General features: G+C 40.6%; 1 protein-coding gene across 10 annotated transcripts in view; it reads right to left on the bottom strand.

Moving 5' to 3' along the window:
* CREB1 (cAMP responsive element binding protein 1) overlaps positions 1 to 20,765 on the bottom strand; it is a 53,976-nt gene that overhangs the window by 7,879 nt on the left and 25,332 nt on the right. For 7 of the 10 annotated variants that reach the window (XR_005884362.1, XM_040984555.1, XM_040984553.1 and 4 more), the window contains 4 exons: positions 20,136 to 20,177; positions 14,835 to 14,935; positions 12,987 to 13,129; positions 2,042 to 2,224 (listed from right to left, as the gene is read on the bottom strand). Coding sequence is in view for 9 of the 10 variants with exons in the window: in XM_040984555.1 (XP_040840489.1) it covers positions 2,042 to 2,224; positions 12,987 to 13,129; positions 14,835 to 14,935; positions 20,136 to 20,177 (469 nt within the window). In the remaining variant the exon portion in view is untranslated. Of the gene's footprint in view, positions 1 to 3; positions 848 to 2,041; positions 2,225 to 12,986; positions 13,130 to 14,834; positions 14,936 to 20,135; positions 20,178 to 20,765 lie in introns of those variants that run through there. The other 3 variants (XM_040984560.1, XM_040984558.1, XM_040984561.1) reach the window with 3 other exon arrangements.

The raw sequence follows: 20,765 nt of genomic DNA, 5'->3' as shown, positions 1-20,765 counted from the left end.
GAGAAGAACAGTGAGCAAGATCTAAGACATGGAAGCACTGTGACCTGGTTCAATTACATGTGTCAATCATTGGTCAAAACACACTTTTTGGATTAAAAGAAAATTAAGAGAACAGATGATTCTGGCTAAAATGTTGAAAGAAAAAAAAATCAACCCTCTGAGTCATTACTGAAAAGTAATTTCCAACTTAATGTATTTATTAGTCTAGACACTGGGGTGAAAGGCATCTTCTCTATGTCTTGCGGGTCTCACATTTCTCTGCTGGAATGCACTTGTACTCTGTTAACATGCTTACCAACCTTAAATCTCACAGAGAAGTAGGGCACAACTTGCATGATCTTTCTAGATACAATATAGTCCTCAATGTTGGCTTAGGATTTTGATAAATTCACATTAAAAAATTTCAAGCAGACTCTTGCATGACAAACAACCATTTTTTTCAAACAACAAAACAGAAAATACAGTACAATGGTCAACTAGTATAAATTTCTAATTAAAACAAAATTGAAATTATGAAGTAAAGCACTTGAGGTCAATTATAGCATTACGATAATGCTTAAATAAACTCTAGGTTTATTTTTCTAAGTGGTTCAACATTTGTGACAAGAAATATAATTGCTATTTGGCAATGTGTTTCTAGAAACAGTTTAATATGCTCTCCTAAGAACTCTAATATTATTTGAGAGAATCTGAAGGTCTTCATGAAATAATCCATATTAGTTTTAAATATCAATTAAAATGGGTAGTTTGGGTGGGAAAGACTTATATACTAAACATGTTACCATCTTCAAACTGACGTTCAGAATTCAAATTCACTGACATCCTGTGCTTTACAATTTTTGAGTACCTGCATGTAAAGTGAAAAGGGGTTTTATTCCCATTAATAAGCATAGTAGTATCTTTTAAAATATTGTTTAGTGTAAGAATATATTCTGTAAGTACAACAGGACTCTGATGTTTGGAATTTTTCAAGAATTATTCATGGTGAAGGGACATAACTGTCAGTATTTAACATATGCAAAATGGATTATTACTGAAAGTATTTTCAAAACCAATTTATTATTTTTAATATGCAAATTCCTCATCTGGCATCAAATATATTATCAAATATTCAAATGAACTCAAAGAAAACTGATCAACTTCTATCTATGGATTTCTGAAACAAGTAGAAAAAAACAAAAATACTCTAAAAATAAAAAACATGGGGCCCAGCGGCGTGGCCTAGTGGCTAAAGTCCTTGCCTTGAATGCACCGGGATCCCATGTGGGCCCCGGTTCTAATCCCGGCAGCCCCACTTCCCATCCAGCTCCCTGCTTGTGGCCTGGGAAAGCACTTGAGGATGGCCCAAAGCCTTGGGACCTTGCACCCATGTGGGATACCCGGAAGAAGTTCCTGGATCCTGGCTTCGGCTCAGCTCAGCATCGGCCATTGTGCTCACTTGGGGAGTGAATCATCAGATGGAAAATCTTCCTCTCTGTCTCTCCTCCTCTCTGAATATCTGACTTTCCAACAAACAAACAAATAAATGAATCTTTAAAAAAACAAAAATAAAAACTGTGGTACAGCAGGAAATGCAGTGACTGGGACTCCTACATCCCATATCAAAGTGTCGCCACTATGCTTCCAATCTAGCTTCCTATTAATACATCCTAGAGGGGAGAGGCGGCCAGAAGATGGCTGAAGTACAGGACGCCCAGGTGGAGTCTGCATTCATGGAAGACAGATGAAAAAAATGCTTTAGCAGATTCATGCAGCTAGATACGAAATTTCTCTTTCTTAAAGTTGGATTTTATTGTTTTTCCTGCTGTTAATTTTAAAGATGTTGAAAATAGATATCTTATTTTAAAAATTAAACACAGCTGTTTTTATGCCATGACATTTTAGTCCAATTGCAAAAATGGTAGAGTTTATGAAAAATATAGTCTGTACTGAAGAAAATTAAGTATATTTTAATAATGTTTTACAGTATGATACTTACTTTTTCCTGAGTTACACAATTTTAACAGTCCAAAGCCTTCACCACAGTTCTGAATTTCCTTACCTTGAACCACAACTTGGTTGCTGGGCACTAAGATCTGTTGTCCATCTGTGGTCTGTGCATACTGTAGAATGGTAGTACCCGGCTGAGTGGCAGCTGCATTGGTCATAGTTAATGTCTGCAGGCCCTGCACCCCATCGGTACCATTGTTAGCCAGCTGTATTGCTCCTCCTTGGGTAATGGCAACTAAAACCCAACAGATTTTATTGTTACAAGTTTAATTAACACCACACAACTTGTAAAACACACTAAACTCAATGTAGACTATTTTATTTTATAAGACACAATATAGGAGAAATTATTACACTAAATATCACCAAGAGAGATTTTGGATATTCAAGTAACTTTGTGCTCAGAAACCCACATCCACATTTCAAAACACAAATGTACTCTATCAGCTGTTACAATAATTAAAGGTAAAACAATGCTTGTTAAAAAAAAACCAGATCAATGGGAAAAGGTTACATTTCTTTTGAAGTTATTTGTTTCTGTGGAAGTTCCACTACACTTTCCCTTACTCTATCATTAATGACTTAACTAAAAATTTGTAAAAAAAATTCACATTATTGAACTTTAAAACAAATTTTTGAAGAGCCGCTAATGTCTTCAATAAATTGCATAAATTTATTGAGGTTTAAAAAAATGGATTTTGTTACACTATTTTAATGTACTGTAGATACAAAGTAATCATTTTTTAAGATTTATTTTTATTGGAAAGGCAGATTTACAAAGAGGAGAAACAAAGATCCTTCATCTGCTGGTTCATTCCCCAAGTGGCCTCAATGGGAAAAGCTGAGCTGATCTGAAGCCAGGAGCTTCTACTGGGTCTTCCACATAGGTACAGAGTCCCAAGGCTTTGTATCATCTTCTGCTGCTTTTGCAGGGAGGATGGAAAGTGGAGCAGCTGGGACATGAACCAGTGCCCGTATGGGATCCCAGCACATACCAGCTGAGGCTCTGCTACTAAGCCATCCATCCCACTGTGCCCAATGAAAGGTTGTATTAAAGTACAATTAGTCAAGCAGTTCAAGTAATTGTATTCATTCTCTAGTTTAAGAGAAACTCCATTCAATGAAGCAACTAAAATGGCCAAAAGGGGGATGGCACCATTATACAGCAGAGTAAGCTCCTGTCGGTGATGCTGGCAACCCCTATGAGTACAGCTGGAAGCCTTGGCCACACTACTCCCCATTCACCTCCCTGCTAATGTACCCGCAAAGGCAGTGGAAGACAGTCCAAATACATGGGCCCCTGCCGCCAATGTGGCAGACCTTTTAGTCACTGGCTTCAATGTGGCCCTGTCCTGGCCATTACAGCCATTTAGAGAGTAAACCAGATAATGGAACATTTCTGTCTCTCTAACTCTGTCTCAAATCAATCAATCCTTGATTATTGCAGAATATCTCACAATTTCAAAGCTGCCACCCACAGAGCTGGCATTCAACCGGGCACCAGTTTGAGTCCCAAATGCTGTACTTCTGATCCAGCTCCTGAGAAGGCAGCAGAAGATAGTCCAAGTCCTGGAGTCCATGCTCCCACGTGGGAGACCTGGAAGAAGCTCCTGGCTCTGACCTTTCCTAGCTTCGCTGCTGTCACCTTTTAGGTAGCAAACCAGTGAGCAGATGATCTCTTTGCTCTTTGTCTAAGTCTCTGCAACTCCCTCTCTGAAACTCTTTCAAATAAAATAATTAAAAAAAAAAACCCTCAGATTAAAAATCAATATTTAGCGAAAACAAGATATTCACTTTTCTAAGGTATATATTCAAGCATTCACATGTAAGATGCTGATTATTTACCAATTAAATGCCCTTGCCACTCATATGTTACAAAGTAACTCAATCAACTTTTGCTTTTACCAATAACTGTTTTCTTTTACCAAAAATGGAAATAAAATGCATGCAACACAAGGAAGGTAACACCCGTGGTTCCACTGGGGCACAAACTCAGGACCTTCTGCGTGTAAAGCAAATGTGATAATCACTACACTATGGAACCGAACAAATTTTTTGAACCTGTCATTGATACTGTCTCAACCCAGATGTTTTGAAGAATTGAACTTGCATTATTGTTTACTCAATACTATGTCAATAAATTCCATAACGTTGTATACTGATGCTGATGTTTTGTTGGGGATTTTAACTGACTGGAACTTTACTCTGTTAGCTCTACCTTCAGGCCAGAGAAGGTCTCCCCAAGAGGCTACTGAACTTATCTGGACAATAAGATGCTGGACTTTATGCTAGGTATATGCTTGCAATGAAAGAATCTCAACTGAACTTGAACTGAGGTTATGCAGCAAGGTGGAGGAGTCCGCTATGGGGGGAGGGGTGTGGGAGAGGTGGGGAGAATCCCCAGTGCCTATAAAACTGTATCACATAAAATAAATTAAAAAAAAATGTGTGCAACAGCACATCACATGGAAAAAGTCAGGAAATGCACAATTAATAGACAAAGCAATCCTTTTAGATACGAGCAGTGAGATACATGGTTGGGTAGACCTTCTCAAGGTAAATCTTCCTGTTTTCCAGAACAGTGAAGGCACCACCCTCCTGCATCTGCAATACTACAAGTCAAACTGCATACTGGGTTTAACAGCAAAAAAAAAAAAAAAAACACAAGAATTTCAGATGTCTAACATGGGTATACCATTGTATATTAAAACAAATTTGGTTTGGGATCAATTATCAGCAACCTTTGGAAAGCTATTAAACCCTAAGTCATCTGGGCATAAAAAACTAATTATCCGCAGTTTAATTAACACATAAGAAGAGTAATGGCTATGATTCAACTAGATTAGCAAAATGATAATTAATGTTAGAATTAAGATACTGGTATGTAAATCTATCAATTTAAGCTATTTCCTTAAATTTTACTTAGGTGAGGGAGGCGATGCATAAGAATTATTCTAAGATTAATTTTGTAAGATTTCTTGGAAGTTTTAGAATGTTAACACCTTTTAAAAAAGTGTTATTTATTTTTTTTAAAAGATTTATTTTATTTTCATTACGAAGTCAGATACATAGAGAGGAGGAGAGACAGAGAGGAATTATTCTCTGTCCGATGATTCACTCCCAAGTGACTGCAATGGCCACTAGCCAGGAGCTTCTTCCAGGTCTCCCACACGGGTGCAGGGTCCCAAGGCCTTGGGCTGTCCTCAACTGCTTTCCCAGGCCACAAGCATGGAGCTGGATGGGAAGTGGGGCTGCCGGGATTAGAACCGGGGCCCACATGGGATCCCGGTGCGTTCAAGGCAAGGACTTTAGTCACTAGGCCATGCTGCTCGGCCTTGTTATTTATTTTCATTGGGTAGTCAGATATACAGAGAAAAAGAGAAAAAGCAGAGAGCTGGATGGGAAGTGGAGTAGCCGGAATCCGAACTGGTGACCATACGGGATCCCATGTGTGCAAGGAGAGGACTTTAGTCACTAGGCCAGTGTGCTGGGCTTCAGGTCAATACTATTAAGCAACAATTTTCTATACAGTGTTAATAAGCAAATTCCACAGTATTTAACACTGTGGTTTTTTTTTCCCCTTTGGCTACACAATGATGAACAAAAGGTGGGAAGAAGATAACAAGAAAAATTAGACACTGGTCCAAGTTCCAGTTCTAATCTATTACTAATTTGGTGGTTTCTTCCATAAAAACTCCTGGTTCTGGCTACTAAGTACAAAGGCTATAAATACCAAGTACAGTTATGAAAATATTTTAGGAACCCTGTAACATGCCCAATCTCCTCTGAAAATATTTTAGGGCTTTGCATGATGGCTCAATTGGATAATCCTTCCATTGCAAGCACTGGGATCCCGTGTGCGAACAGGTTTGTGTCCCAGTTGCTCACTTCTCATTCAGCTCCATGCTTGTGGTCTGGAAAAGTAGTTGAGGATGGCCCGAAGGGACCCTGCACCTGTGTGGGAGACCCAGAAGCAGCTCCTGATCAGCTCAGCTCCGGCCATCGCAGCCACTTGAGGAACGTACGAGCAGAAAATCTTTTTTCTCTGTCTCGCCTTCTCTCTGTAAATCTGGCTTCCAAACAAAACAAAACAAAACAAAACAAAAACCAAATTCACTGAAGTAAAAATACGAAAAGAAAGCTAACTGATTTGTCTCAGGGTGTAGATATAATTCTATCTGATAATCAAGACCACGTGAAGATTATATGAGATTCTGAGTAGTCAGAATTAACAAAAGAAAATCATGAGCCATAGTTTTATTTAGTGATACCAAACATTCAAGCAGTATCACAAATACCTGTGCGTCTTCCTAAAAATACAACCTCCAACAAGTTTCTTATCAGGAAGAACAGTAATTAAAAGAAAAAAGATCTAATTTATATTAGGAATGCAAACTGGTGCAGCTATTTGGAAGGGCAGCTGAACAGCATATTCCTTGATACAACACCATTCTTTGGCTGTTTCCCACTGAGACATGAATATCTTTATGAGGGCACTTCCCAAAGTTTATGGAAGAAGCAACCGAAAGTTTTAATCTTACTGTGGAAAAAAACACATATTTTCAACGAACTTTTGTTAAGTCCCTCATTTATGTCTATGTATATAAATGATGTAGGCCTCACTTGGGTAAAAAAATCAAATAACATGAAAACATTAAGTAGAATGAAAAAGAATGGAGCAATTATGTATCATTCCTACTACTAGTGAAGATAAGGATTAGTACTTTTTACTAATTATAAAACTTTGACAAACATATTAACTTTTAAAGTTTTTTATATGAGAGGCAGAAAAAGAGATCTTTCATCTGCTGTTTACTCTTCAAATGTCCGTAACTGCTGGAATGGCAGCTGAGCCAGGCTGAAGCCAGGAGGCCAGAACTCCACCCAGGCTTCCCACCCAGGCAACAGGGACCCAAACATTTGCAACAACACTTAATGCCTCCAAGGATGTATGCATTCACAGGAAGCTGAATTGGAAGCAGAGGTGAGAATTCAACCCAGATATTCTCATAAGGGATGCTGGTGTTCCACGTGGCAGCTCTTCATCTACATTAGAGCATACATCATTGTACGTATTTATAAACTAAGAAATATATAACAGTTCCTGTACGTGTATTCATCATGTTACTTCTTAATCAAAAGAACACAGATGAGTTCATTAAAGCTGCAGACGCATATTCTAAGACAAGGGACAAAGATAACAAGAGTTTAAAAATCTCTATTTTTGTCTTAAAAGTACAGATACTGGGCCTGGTGTGATGGCCTAGCAGCTAACGTCCTCGCCTTGAATGCACCGGGATCCCATATGGGCGCTGGTTCTAACTCCGGCTACTCCACTTCCCATCCAGCTCCCTGCTTTTGACCTGGGAGAGCAGTTGAGGACGGCCCAAAGCCTTGGGATGTGGAAGACCTGGAAGAAGCTCCTGGCTCCTCTTTGGATCAGCTGAGCTCTGGCTGTTATGGCCACTTGGGGAGTGACTCAATGAATGAACGATCTTCCTCCTCTGTCTTTCCTGCTCTGTGTATATCTGCCTTTTCAATAAAAATAAATAAATCTTAAAAAAAAAAAAAGAGAGATTGCCATTCTTTTTATTTTTTTTATTTGAAAGCCAGATTTTACAGAGGAGAGACAGAAAGATCTGCAGCCAGGAGCTTTATCCAGGTCTTGATCTCCAATGCAGGTGCAGGGTTCCAAGGCTTTGGGCCATCCTTGACCGTTCCTCCAGGCCACAAGTGGGGAGCTGGATGGGAAGTAGAATAGCCAGGATCTGAACCGGTGCCCAAATTGGATCCTGGCACATACAAGACGCGGATTTAACCACAAGGCTATTGCAATGGGCCCCAAAGTAGAGAAATTGGTGGAGGCGATGAGTGTGTCAGATTAAACATCTGGGGGCAGTGGTATTTCTCTAAATTTTAGTTCCCTCTTTTAGATTCTGATATGCCTCTTTCCTTAAAAGCAAGCTTTCTGGGCCCAGCACAACGACTCAACTGGCTACTCCTCTCTCTTCAAGCACTGGGATACCATATAGGCACTGGTTTGTGTCCATCTAGCTCCCTGTTTGTGGACTGGGAAAGCAGAGAATGGCTCCTGGTTTCAGATTTTCTCAGCTCCGGCTGTTGTGACAACCTGGGGAGTGAACAAGCAGATGGGAAATCTTTCTCTGTCCCTCCTCCCTGTGACTCTACCTTCCCAATAATAAACAAATAAATAAATAAATAAATAAATACATAAGCCTTTACTAAAAAAAAAAAAAAAAAAAGGCGCATGCTTTCTAGTTCAAGTGAAAATAAGAATCTCTCTAACAGTAAACAGTGCAAATTATGGTCCAAGGGTCTGGTTCCTGCCTCCTGGCTTCAGTATGGCTCAGCCCAGGCTTTTGTGGGCATTTGGGAGAATGACCCTATAGACACAAGGTCTTTCCTCTGCTTCCTCTCTTTCAAATCAATCAACCAATCATCCAAATCTTAAAAATAACAGAGAATACCCACGCTTTAGGCAATCTCCTGTGTAGTCTTGTAACTAAGCAAGATACAAGTGTATTTTATTAGCAAGTGTTCCACTGCTGATAAAAAAGCAGATAATAGCTGGCAGATATTCTAGGCCTGGTTAATGCCGACTCTGTGTTAACTATGCCACTGTGCCAGTATAACTGCTTATTCTTTTAATCTTTTTTTAAGACCGGGGGGGGGTTGGGGTATAGCCCGCAGTGTCATCAGGTGCTCACCAAAGCCCAGAAGCCATGGCTGCTACCATGACAGAATGTGTGTGGGGATTGTGGGGGGAGCGGGTGGAGCATTACTAGGGGCTGAGAGACTGGGGATGGGTTGGAATGGAATGGGGTCTGGATATATATAAAATGATTTCTGGGGGCCTCCACAGAGCAGGTAATTTGAAGAGCTCAGATGCTGGATTAGAAGGGAGAATGTAGAGGACCTTCCTGGGTCAGGCCAAAGTATCTGCCTACACAGGGCACTGCCAGTGCTTGCGAGAGCCCTGTTTGGGAGTGGATCTGTTAGGGGCTGTTGGAGGGTCAATCCAACTAGACTGCAGCACCTACCAACTCGTGGAAGAACCGGGTGTGAGGGTGGGCCTGGCCTGGTAGAGGATCTTTGTGGACACTGCTGCTGGCACCTACCAGCATGTCTGAGAATTGTGGCTGGGGAAGGGCATAGGAGTACTAGGAACTAACCAGAAGCTACACTCATTGGTATATGAATCGGCTGCTACAGAGGGGAGCAGACAGCCTGCCACTGCACTAGCTGGCACATCTGAGAGCAGGGTCTGAAGACCTCCCAGCTGTTTCTTAGGAAGCTCCCCAACCATTGCACTTGAGTTCTGACCTAATCACACTGACATTCTGGAGCACATGTTGTAGGACAAGACTGCTGCAGTTGCTGAGACTGCAGCATCTGCTGGTTTACAGGCAGAATTGCGGGCAGTGATGAGCCACGCCAGGCTGCAGTATCCGCTGGCACACCCAAGAGCTAGGACTGAGGGTGTACCATGCCAAGCAGGGCCACCGAACTGACTGAGACATGTGAGATCTTGGGGTAACTCCCCTGTAGGCCACCTGCTAGTGAGAGCTGAGACTGTGGGTGGGCCACTCCAGGCTGGGTTGAAGTACCTGTTAGCAGTGTGTTAATACCAAGGGCTGGATATGGGCCTAGCAGTTAAGCTTCAACTGGTGAGTGCAAAAGCTCAGACTGTGGGCTAAGCAGGCTGGGCAAGGCTGCTGCATCTGTCAGCATGTGTGTGGGCTGGGTCTCGGGTCAGGTAAGAGGAGGCTAGGCTGCAGTATCTATTGGTAAGAATCAGAATGGGTGTGGGACAGCAGTGCTGGGCTGTAGTACCTGCCAGAATGCCAGAATTGGGGGTTAGTCATGTCATTTTGGATAGCAGTACCCACTGGCATATGTTGCTGGGAACGAGGCTGGTAGGGGGACTTGGAAAACTCCCCTGTTAGGCCACAGCTCCTGCTGGTGACTGCGAGCTGGGAGCAGACCAGACCAGACCACACTGGGATGTAGCACCCGTTGCCATACATGTGAGCTAGATCTGAGGGTGGGCTAGGCTGAGTCAGTCCACAGCACACACTGGAATAAATGAGAGCCAGGACAGGTTGGACTGCAGCATCTGCCAGCTCATTTGAGGGCTAGGCAGTTGCACCAGCCTGTGAGAGCTGGGAATGGGTACAGGCTGGTCAGTCAATCTCAGACTGGGCCACATTACCTGCTGGCACACACAAGACTTGGAGCTGGGAGCAGGCTTGGTAAGGGAAATTTGGGTACTTTGAGCTACTGCTTCCATTGGTGAGCATCACAGCTGGAACTGGGGATGACTGGGCTGGAAGTGGGCCAAGCTGGGATAGACTGCAGCACCCGCTGGTGTGTAAGAGAGCCACCAGGACTAGTTTTAAGTCATGTTAGGCTGGTCCCTAGTCTTGGCAGGCAAAAAATCCAGGGCTGGGACCATGCCTCACAGGAGAATTGTGGGCATTCCCTTGCTAGGCTGCACCCATTGCTGGTGAGCACAAAAACCAGGGAAACGGGCAGGTCAGGCTGGACAAGGCACTGGCATATATTAGTATACACGAGGGCTGGGTCTGGGGGCAGGGAGGGCTGAGCGAAGCTACAGCATCTACTGGCGTGCATGAGACGTGGATGGGAAATGGTCGGGGGTGGGCCTGTTGGAGGTTTTGGGGGGTTACCCTGATTAAGCTGCTGCACCTGCTGGTGTGAGAATTGGGTCTGCAGGGGGCTGGCTGGATTGAGGCATAGCACCTGTTGATTCACTTGACATATGGGGCTGGGGTAGACCAGGCAGCTGCATCCACCAGTATGTACACTGGCTGGTGCAGGTCAAAGACTGCACCTGACTCTGCACTGGCAGACATACATTAAGAGTCAAGTCTGGGGCCCGGCACAGTAGTCTAGTGGCTGAGGTCCTTGCCTTGCAAGTGCCTGGATCCCATATGGTTCTTTTTTTTCTCTTTTTTTATTATATTTTTTACAATCTTTACATAGTTAATTAGGGTAAAAAGGTTCAAGGGCTATAGGAGAGTGCGTAAGACTATTATTTCCATATTGTTTCCTTCATGTTTAAAGGGGGGTATTAAGGGAAAAGGCCCACCCAATTTCCCACCCTTCCCAGGTCCCACATGTAGGGTATGCTCTGAGGTTCTTGCTCAAGTGGTTTTGATAGTTCACCAGTTATGAATCGCTGCCAGTCTTGCCACTCCAAGCATTATGAGGTCTTTGAAGAATCCACCGATTGACATAGTACATCATAGAGTCTCCGTTTGCCCCGTATTTCACTGCCAGCATATAGCTGAGATGGTTGATTGACCTGTTCTGTCTTCTCTCTTTTCTTGGTTAGGGTTCTGAGTCCAGTATTTTGGTTGGGGAGATCTCCAAAGAAATTTTGTCTGAGGTGTTCTCAGACCAGATTCTTGTATGTGCTAGCAAGTACAGGGCCCAGCACAGTCCATGGCCCTGATCAGCTGATCCCATACGGTTCTAATACCAGCGACCCCACTTCGCATCCACCTCCCTGCTTGTGGCCTGGGAAAGCAGTCGAGGACACCCCAAAGCCTTGGGACCCTGCACCCGTGTGGGAGACCCAGAGGAAGCTCCTGGCTCCAGACTTTGGATCAGCTCAGCTCTAGCCATTGCGGCCACATGGGGAGTGAACCTGCAGATGGAAGATCTTTCTGCCTTTCTAACAAAAGGCACTGGTTTGTGTCCTGGCTGTTCCACTTCCCGTCTGGCTCCCTGCTTGTCGCCTGGGAAAGCAGTAGAGGATAACCTAAAATCTTGGGACCCCCGCTCCTACATGGGAGACCTGGAGGAGGCTTCTGGCTCTAGGCTTTGAACTGGCTCAGCTCTGGCTATTGTGGTCAATTGGGGAATGAAATAGCAGATGGAAAATCTTTCTGTCTCTCCTCTTTGTAAATCTGCCTTTCCAACAAAAATAAATACAACTAAAAAAAAAAAAAAGCCTTCAATTTTCATCAGTAACATCAGCTTTGGGTATCTGGTTTTAATAACTTGGAATGTAAATCAGTATTACACAAACCAACATTGGGCTGAAATTAACAATCTTGTAATATAGAGGTCAAAATTTTAAAGTACTTTTGATATGGTCATCACTAGGCACTAGAAAATTAATGCACAAAGAAATTTCAATGTGTGCATTTAATTTATAATATAAATAGAATGGGCAGCACTAGGTTCAGTGCCAATGATTTGAGAAGTAAACCAGGGGAACAGGAGAAAACAGTAACATTTACATAAATGGCTCTGATAAAACAAAACTGTAGTTCAGTAATTTATAATGCACTGAGGCAAAACATAAAAGAGACACAAAATGAGAGAAATATGTGCCAGAGATAGCACAGAAATGAAAAGAATGATTGTCAAAGAAGTTCGCTCTCTATAATCCAAAAAGCCAAATATCTTATTAGTTTTAGTAATATGTATACCTATATTACCAAAATTCACAATAATTTTGTATGAAATGGAATAATGGAATACTCTGGCAAATTGCAACCAATCTACCTATTTCCATTTGAAATGTTATTAAATATGAAATTTTTGACATTCACAAATGGCAGTCGAATAATAAGACTTTTTGGGCCTTAAAATATTAAAGAATGATTTTTCTTTTTATATGACAACTCATGATTTATCAACATTATATATCAAGACTAAAATCTAGAGTTTCAATTAGTGGCTCAAACACTTGACTTCTCAAGCATCTGTACAAAAGAAGGAGACATCAAAACAGCTTATACATTTGAGTAATTCTAACTAAAACTGGACAAAGTAAAATATTGCCATTTCAGACCATTCTAAAGAAAATACTATGGCAGCAAAGCCAAGGAAAGATCTGGTACTAACATGAGTTTTTCTTTTTTAGTATATTTTTTTGTAAGAGAGAACATAAACGTTAGCTTTTCCTTTCACTATTCAAAGCAGAAGTATCTATTACTCACTGTACTGCCCACTGCTGGTCTGGTAGATGGGAGTTGGCACCGTGACAGTGGTGATAGCAGGTGCTGAAGTCTCCTCTTCAGACTTCTCCTCTTCAATCCTTGGCACTCCTGGTGCATCAGAAGATAAATCATTCAAAATTTTCCTAGAAGAATGAAGAGCTAAATTATTTTTTTTTAAGTTAAAACTTACTAAATATAAAGGTCAAAAAACTGGCAGAAAGTTGCTAGTGGTTAAGGGCAAAAGTTCAAAACATACAAATTTCAAGAGTAACTCAAAATGAATCAAGGATCTTAAATGAGAGCACACAAGTAGGAGAAACAAGAACATCTCTTTATGACAATCTAAACATGTGAAGCAGATGATCATTCTTAGTATTTTCTTTCTAATATTTGAAATTATTGTTCTAAATGATGTTTGTCCTTTTCCCTGGATACAGTTCATGTTGTCTTTAAATTAATCCAGATATGGTCTGGTCAGTGGGATTAAATCCCTCTCAATCTAGATACTTGGTTTTTTACAACATATCATTGAAGTGTATTGGCTTTCTTGTAGTCATATTAAATCAAAGGTAACTAAAATTTATTTTCTCTTTCCCATGGCTGCTATGGTCTTTCATATTTTAAAATTCTTCTTTCAAAAAGTCTAAAAGATTAATCTAGAATTTAGAGAAGACATGTAGCTTGTTTCTTAATATCTAATTCAATCTGCTTCAGGATTAAATATTATATACTAACATGAGACATGCTTCAAAGTAGAAATCTAACACTTGCCATATTTAAAACGAGAATAGGTGCATACCATTTATATCCAGTATAAAAAGTAAATATACAAATATAGCTGAACAAACACAAAAGCTATAGTAGAATGCCTCTAAAGTTAGGAGATGTTAGTAAAGCACCAACTTGAGACAACTATTAAATTAATAATTATCTGCTAACTACCATGTAAAAAATGGTTTGTGGGCCAGTGCTGTAGTGTAGTAGTTAAAGTTACTGCCTACATGGCTGCTGGCCAGCATCACATATGGGTGCTGGTTTGAGACCTGCTGCTCTACCTCCAATCCAGCACCTGCTAGTGCACCTGAAAAAGCAACACAGATGGTCCAGGTTCTTGGGCTCTTGCACCCACATGGGGAACTTCAGGAAGCTCCTGGCGCCTCACTGGCCCACTCTGGCCATCTGTGGAATGAACTAGCAGGTAGAAGATCTGTCTCCTCTCTGTAATTCTGCCTTTCAAATAAATAAGTAAATCTTAAAACTCTACAACAGAAAAAGCAGTAACCAGCAGAGTATAAAAAGAAAAAAAGCACATCAGTATTAATCTACGACTCTTAAGAGTTAACAAGTGATCTTAAATGTACAATTTAAGATTCAACTTATTTCAGTGAATTAATTTTAGAGGAAGAAAAGGGTCCTATATTGTGAGCTGATCTGGTCATCTTACATCTTTTTATCTAATTTCCTAAGCCTTCCTGTGTATCTTTAATTCTTTTTTAAAAAAAGATTTATTTTTTATTATTTTTTAATTGGAAAGGCGGATATACAGAGAGGAGAGACAGAGAGGAAGATCTTCCGTCCAATGATTCACTCCCCAAGTGAGCGCAAGGGCCGATGCTATGCCGATCCGAAGCCAGGAGCCTCTTCTGGGTCTCCCACGCGGGTGCAGGTTCCCAAAGCTTTGGGCCATCCTTGACTGCTTTCCCGGGCCACAGGCAGGGAGCTGGAAGGGAAGCAGGGCTGCCGGGATAGAACCGGCGCCCATATGGGATCCCGGGCGTGCAAGGCGAGGACCTTAACCACTGCGCCACCGCGCCGGGCCCCTATCTTTAATTCTATTAAAGTCTGTACCTGTAGGAAGGCCTCCTCGAAAGAATTTCCCTTCGTTTCTGGGAGTCAGTTACACTATCCACTGACTCCTGTGAATCTTCACTTTCTGCAATAGTTGAAATCTGAAAATAAAGAAAAACTTTATCTTGATCATCAAATTTAGTTCCACAATAAAATTTAACAAATATTCAGAAAAAGTAAAAATCAAAAGGACATACATGAAGCATATACACACACTTAAGTAAGGGGAAAAAAAGAAGCAGTGTTTGCACGTGACAGCCACTCCAGTCCTCCCTTAGCCTTTTATTTACATTGTAGTCTACTTAAGAGGAAGTCAGAAGAATTAAAATATTTGCAGCTTAAATGAAATCATACAAGTATGCAGCTTAATTTAATGATTCCATATGGTAAATCCTGGATGTATTAATCCTACCTATCTAACATGTAGGAACGGCAAGTATACAAATATTTTCCTTTAAATACCGTGCAAAAACTTGTGACTGTATTATTAACACTTGAACAAACAAGATCAGTGAACCACCTTTCCACTTCAGATGGTGGTTTACCCAAGCTAGGAAGCAGTTCTCTGCCACATGTACAGATGTTTCAAGGTCAGTATTCCACATTTACTTTTAAGAAAGAAATCGAAGGTAAAGAGGTCTGCTCTCTTAATAGGCTGAAAAATAATGAAGTATTAGAAGATTTTGTACGATATACTAATACTAGAATCTAGAATTCGTTAAGAACTTGTTATGTGCCAGGTGCTACATGCTAAAGCACTTACAAACAATACTTATAACCAACTGATATTAACAGTTCCTATTCTATGGGTTAAGTATATGGAAGAACTAATTAAGGTACCTGGAAGATTAAGCAATTCTGCAAACTCCAAAGCTAGGAAATAGCAGAAGCATTGACACTATTATCATTTCCATTTTAAACATCTCTATTAGCATCAAAATCCTGGCGGTTTCAGTCTCAAACCTCAGTTTTGTCAAACTGGCAAGCTGATGGAATTTTATAACAGTGCGTAGACTAAGAAGTTACACACTGCATACGCTTGTCTGTCAAATCTATCCTGCCAAGTTCCTCCAGCCTAATCAGCAGGAGCCTCATGATCTTTTCTGATGTAGGTGTGCATGATGCTGTCAGAGTGAGACTTAACATTAACCAGGACAAAAGAGTCTGTGTGTGACAACTAAACATTAAATATATGGAAATGGCAGAGAAATTACATTCTGAAGTAGGTGAGAGATCCCAAAAGTGTTCTTTATGTTATGTGCTAGGGACTAAAAGTTCTACAGAGTAAGCACTCAGGTGACAGAGCTTTATTATATGCATGGTTACTCTAACACACACAAAAACACAGGTAAATCCAGGAATGCTTACAAAATACACATAAAAAGTAGTGTGCCCCATTCAAATTCTGTAAGCACCAATGGTCTTAAAGACCCGAAGATCAAAAGGCAACATTTGTTGAAATCAGAAATGGCATTTTTAGAGCTGGTTCAATGGCTCAACTGACTAATCTATTTCCAGGTACTGCCATCAGATATGGTGCCAGTTTGGATCCCGGCTGCTTCACTTCCCATCCAGCTCCCTGCTGATGGCTTGGGAAGGCAGCAGTGAAGGACGGCCCAAGCCTTGGGATCCTGCACCCACGTGGGAGATACGGAGAAGCTCCTGGCTTCTGATCAGCTCAGCTACGGCTGTTGCAGCCATTTGAGGAGTGAACCAGTGGATGAAAGATTTTTCTCTGTCTCTCCTTCTCTCTGTAAATCTGCTTTTCTAACTATAAACTATAAGCTATGAAAAGGCATTGGCAGAACACCAAGATAAAACTCCAGGAGGACAGTTTTGTGACAAGTGCTGTTTACTTTCATTAACACTCCACTAGAAACCATTTAGTTCCTCTGTGGCTTTTTCTCTTGGTACTCTGCTTGAATCTTGTATGTCCCTTCCTGTCGATCTTTCTTCTTTTCTTTAAAGACATATTTATTTTTATTGGAAAGGCAGATATACAGAGGGAGCTGAGCTGATCTGAAGCCAGAAGCTTCTTCCAGGTCTCCCACACAGGTAAAGGATCCCAAGGTTTTGGGCAATTTTTGAATGCTTTCCCAGGCCACAGCAGGGAGCTGGAAGGGAAACAGAGCAGCTGGGACACAAACCATATGGGATTCTAGCGGTTGCAAGGTAAGGACTTTAGCCACTAGGCCACTGCGCTGGGCCTCTTTCCTGCTAATATTTTCTTAAGAGTATACAGTGACATAAGAACATACTCCTTTCAAACTGAAGTTTATTACAACAGGCTTCAAAACACACTCACAGGATAGTTTGAAAATGAAATAATTAATGTTGGGATCCTCAAGTAACTCATCTTTATCTTAAACAAATCATCAACATCTTGTTATATAGACTACTGAACATTGTACAAGGCTTTTAATGTGCTCCTATCACATTACAAAAAATCTGAAAGATTCTATCAAATAAAAATATTTGTAGGCCTGGAGCAAGAGACTAGTGGCTAAAGTCCTTGCCTTGCATGCACTGGGAACCCATATGGAAGCCAGTTCATACCCTAGCTGCTCCACTTCCCTTCCAGCTCCCCAATTGTGGCCTTTGAAAGCAGTTGAGGTCAGCTCACACATGGGAGAAACAGAAGAAGCTCCTGGCTCCAGATCAGCTCAGATCTGGGCATTGTGGCTACTTGGGGTATGAATTGGCAGATGGAAGATCTTTCTCTGTCTCTCCTTCTCTGTAAATCTGACTTTCCAATAAAAATAAATAAATCTTTATAAAAAATAAACAATACTTGCACTCTTTCTTGCTTACTCTATTCCAGTATCATCTATTTGTTTCTCCTTGACATCCCACGCATATTCACTTCCACATCTTCTGGACTGTATTATCTGCATTATTAAACCTATTTCATTGTTCTCTGGTCTGTTCCCCTCCCCCTCCCATCACCCTTCATGAAAGAGAACACTCTTCCTTTCCTCTGCTTTATTCATCTCACTAGCACTTCAGCTAACTTATCTTCTCACTTTATGGCTTCACTTTTGATAAGACTCTCTTCACTCAAATGTGATTTTCACAAGAATAAAGTATTATTTGTTCACTACTTTTTCACAATTCCTAGAACAGTGAGGATCATCCATAGCTGTTCAAAGAATCAATGTAATAATGGGAAGCAATATAACCCATGAAGCCTCTTTACAGCACATTTATATTGCATTACAAGGAAATGTGGACAAGACAAATGAATGAAAAGCAAAGAAGCCAATGTCAGTTCCACTATATATGCAACTGCACTATTTCTGTGAGGATGCGCACATATTATTTGAGACCTGCATTATACATGTGTGTGTATGCATTTATATATTACGCTGTATACAATATTAATGTAGTGAATTCTGGAACACTAACAGTCTCTCATTTAGAAGTGTGAATGACCATTCCTTTTCACTGTTTGAATATCTAATATAAACAACTTCATAAAAATTGATAATCACTTCCAATCAGCTGAAATGACATATATTCTCCATGGCTTAGTCACTTCAAAGATAATGGTCATATAATCCCCAGGTCCAAATTAGGTTGCCCTCCAAATAATGGTTAAAATAAAGAATACAATCAACAAGTACCACATATTTTTAACCCAAAATTATAATCTTAGCAAATTCTGAAGTTCTGACTTCTAAATTTTTTTTATAAAAGATTTCCTTCTGTAAGTCAAAAAGAGATAATAAAGTTGATGCGCCCAAGATTATCTGATTTATTAATATCCAAACTTGATTTGCAGTGTAGGTCATCTGGTGAAATTTCTCCACTGTTATCAAGAGGAATACAGGTAGGGAATTAGCATGCCACAATATGGAGCATGGTAGGCAGCATTTAATGAAACAAAACTGAGAGACAGAATTACTGCTTAGTCACTGGGATTCCACAGAGACATCACATTTATTGTTCTTCACTTGGTCAGCACTATATCATAGTGATTTATAACCATCTAGTATGCATTTTGATGATAGTAACAAGGATGTTTCTAGTACAAAGTGGGTACTGCTGTCCCTGTAAATATTACTCAGTTACAGCTACATACTTACAGGACAAAACTGCTCTTACCCAGAAGAAAGCAACCAGGATGGGAAGAATCAAGGCTATAATCCATATAATAATTGGCTGAAGAAAAATGTGTTTGTTCAGTCAAGTTAAAAAAATTTCCACAGCTAGCAATTTTTTTTTTTTTTAAATTGGAAAGTCATATTTACAGGGAGGACAGGAAGATTTTCCATCCACTGGTTCACTCCCTAAATGGCTGCAATGGCCAGAGCTGAGCCTATCTGAAGCCAGGAGCCAAGAGGTTCTTCTGGATCTCCCATGTGGGCACAGAGTCCCAAGGCTTTGGGCCATCCTTCACTGCTTTTCTGCAGGCAGGGAGCTGGAAGGGAAGTCAAACTGCTGGGATACGAATTGGCACCCACACAGGATCCTGATACATATGAGGACATTAACCACTAGGCTACTGTGCTGGGCAGCAATTAACATCAAGATAGAAAGGTTCAGCACCGCTGTGTAGTTGGCTAAGCTTGCACCTGCAGCAGTGATGTCCAATATGGGTGGTTGGGTTTTAGTCCTGGCCACTCCTACCTCTGATCCAGCTTTCTGCTTATGGCCTGGGAAATCAACAGAGGATGGCTTAGGTTCTTAGTCCATGCACTCAAACAGGAGACCTGTCTCCTGGAAGTCTCCAGGTTCCTAGCATCAGATCAGCTTAGCTCCAGCCATTGTGGCCATTTGGAGAGTGAACCAGCAGATGGAAGATCTCTTTCTGACTCTTCCCTCTGTAACTCCGCATTTCACATAAACATGAAACTTTTTTTTTTAAACAGAGTGTAGGAGATGCAGAGTATGAATCAGTCCAATAAGAAAACAATTAAATCAGACTTGATAATCTAGCTTCCAAGAAGAAAACCACCATCACTAGGTAAAAGTTTCAGAGATATACTATGGTTCACAATTGGGAAGAATATTTTGGCAATCTCCTTAGTCATAAATAGGACACTTCAGGATATAGAGAGCTTGTTTAAGAGTGTTAAAGTAATGTTAGGCTATCATTTGGAGAAAGGGAAAATTATTATATAGAGGTGTTAAGCAACAGACTAAGGGTCAAGTAGGCTAGTTTAGCCAGGAACTAGAAATGTCTAGAATTAAATCAAATATTGACATTCCATATTTACGAGAAGGACAAAGACATAAAGAGTAATTTCTCACCTTCCTTTCTAATAATAGTTCTCTCCAAATCTAGGACCTAGGACTCACCTGTGTTCCGGAGAAAAGCCTTTTTAAGTCCTTACAGGAAGACTGTGAAGCAAAAAAATATGAAATGGGAGGCTGGGGTTATGGCCTACTTGAATGAATGTTCAAGTCTTTTTTTCCTTTCCCTCTCTTCTCAATAAGCTCACTTGCAAAGATGTACAGTGCTTCCTGATTCCCTACAGTTAAGTAGTGCAGTCACTGTCAGCGGTCTCCCATGCCTCTATTCCCTTTGGATCCAACCCAAAGAATAAAACACTCATAGTATAATCCCTGACCTTAAGCTGTGCTGTCTGAGCATACTATTTCAAAGTTATATGTTCTAACTGTAAACCTAACACAGCAAATTTAGATGCTTCATGTGATCTCTAAGTTCAAATATCTCTCGTAAAGTTATTAATTTTAGATAAAAATTTACTTCTCCCACTGCAGATTCAGAAAATCATTACAAGTTATTATTTTTGTATCTTGAATGTCCCTAACGCAATCAGTTCTATAGTTTCTCCCAACCTTCTTATTTGCCCCATGTATTCAACTATTTCCCCCAGTTACTCTTCTGTAGCTTAACAAAATTTTCTTTCATGTCTGTTTTGAATTTTACATAAGGTGACTATATAGATGCAACCTATTTATGTA

This window comes from Ochotona curzoniae, unplaced genomic scaffold, assembly GCF_017591425.1.
Source record: "Ochotona curzoniae isolate NIBS_2020 unplaced genomic scaffold, NIBS_Ocur_1.0 contig_4148, whole genome shotgun sequence".
Taxonomy (NCBI): domain Eukaryota; kingdom Metazoa; phylum Chordata; class Mammalia; order Lagomorpha; family Ochotonidae; genus Ochotona; species Ochotona curzoniae.
This window is presented reverse-complemented; position numbering and strand designations above follow the sequence as displayed.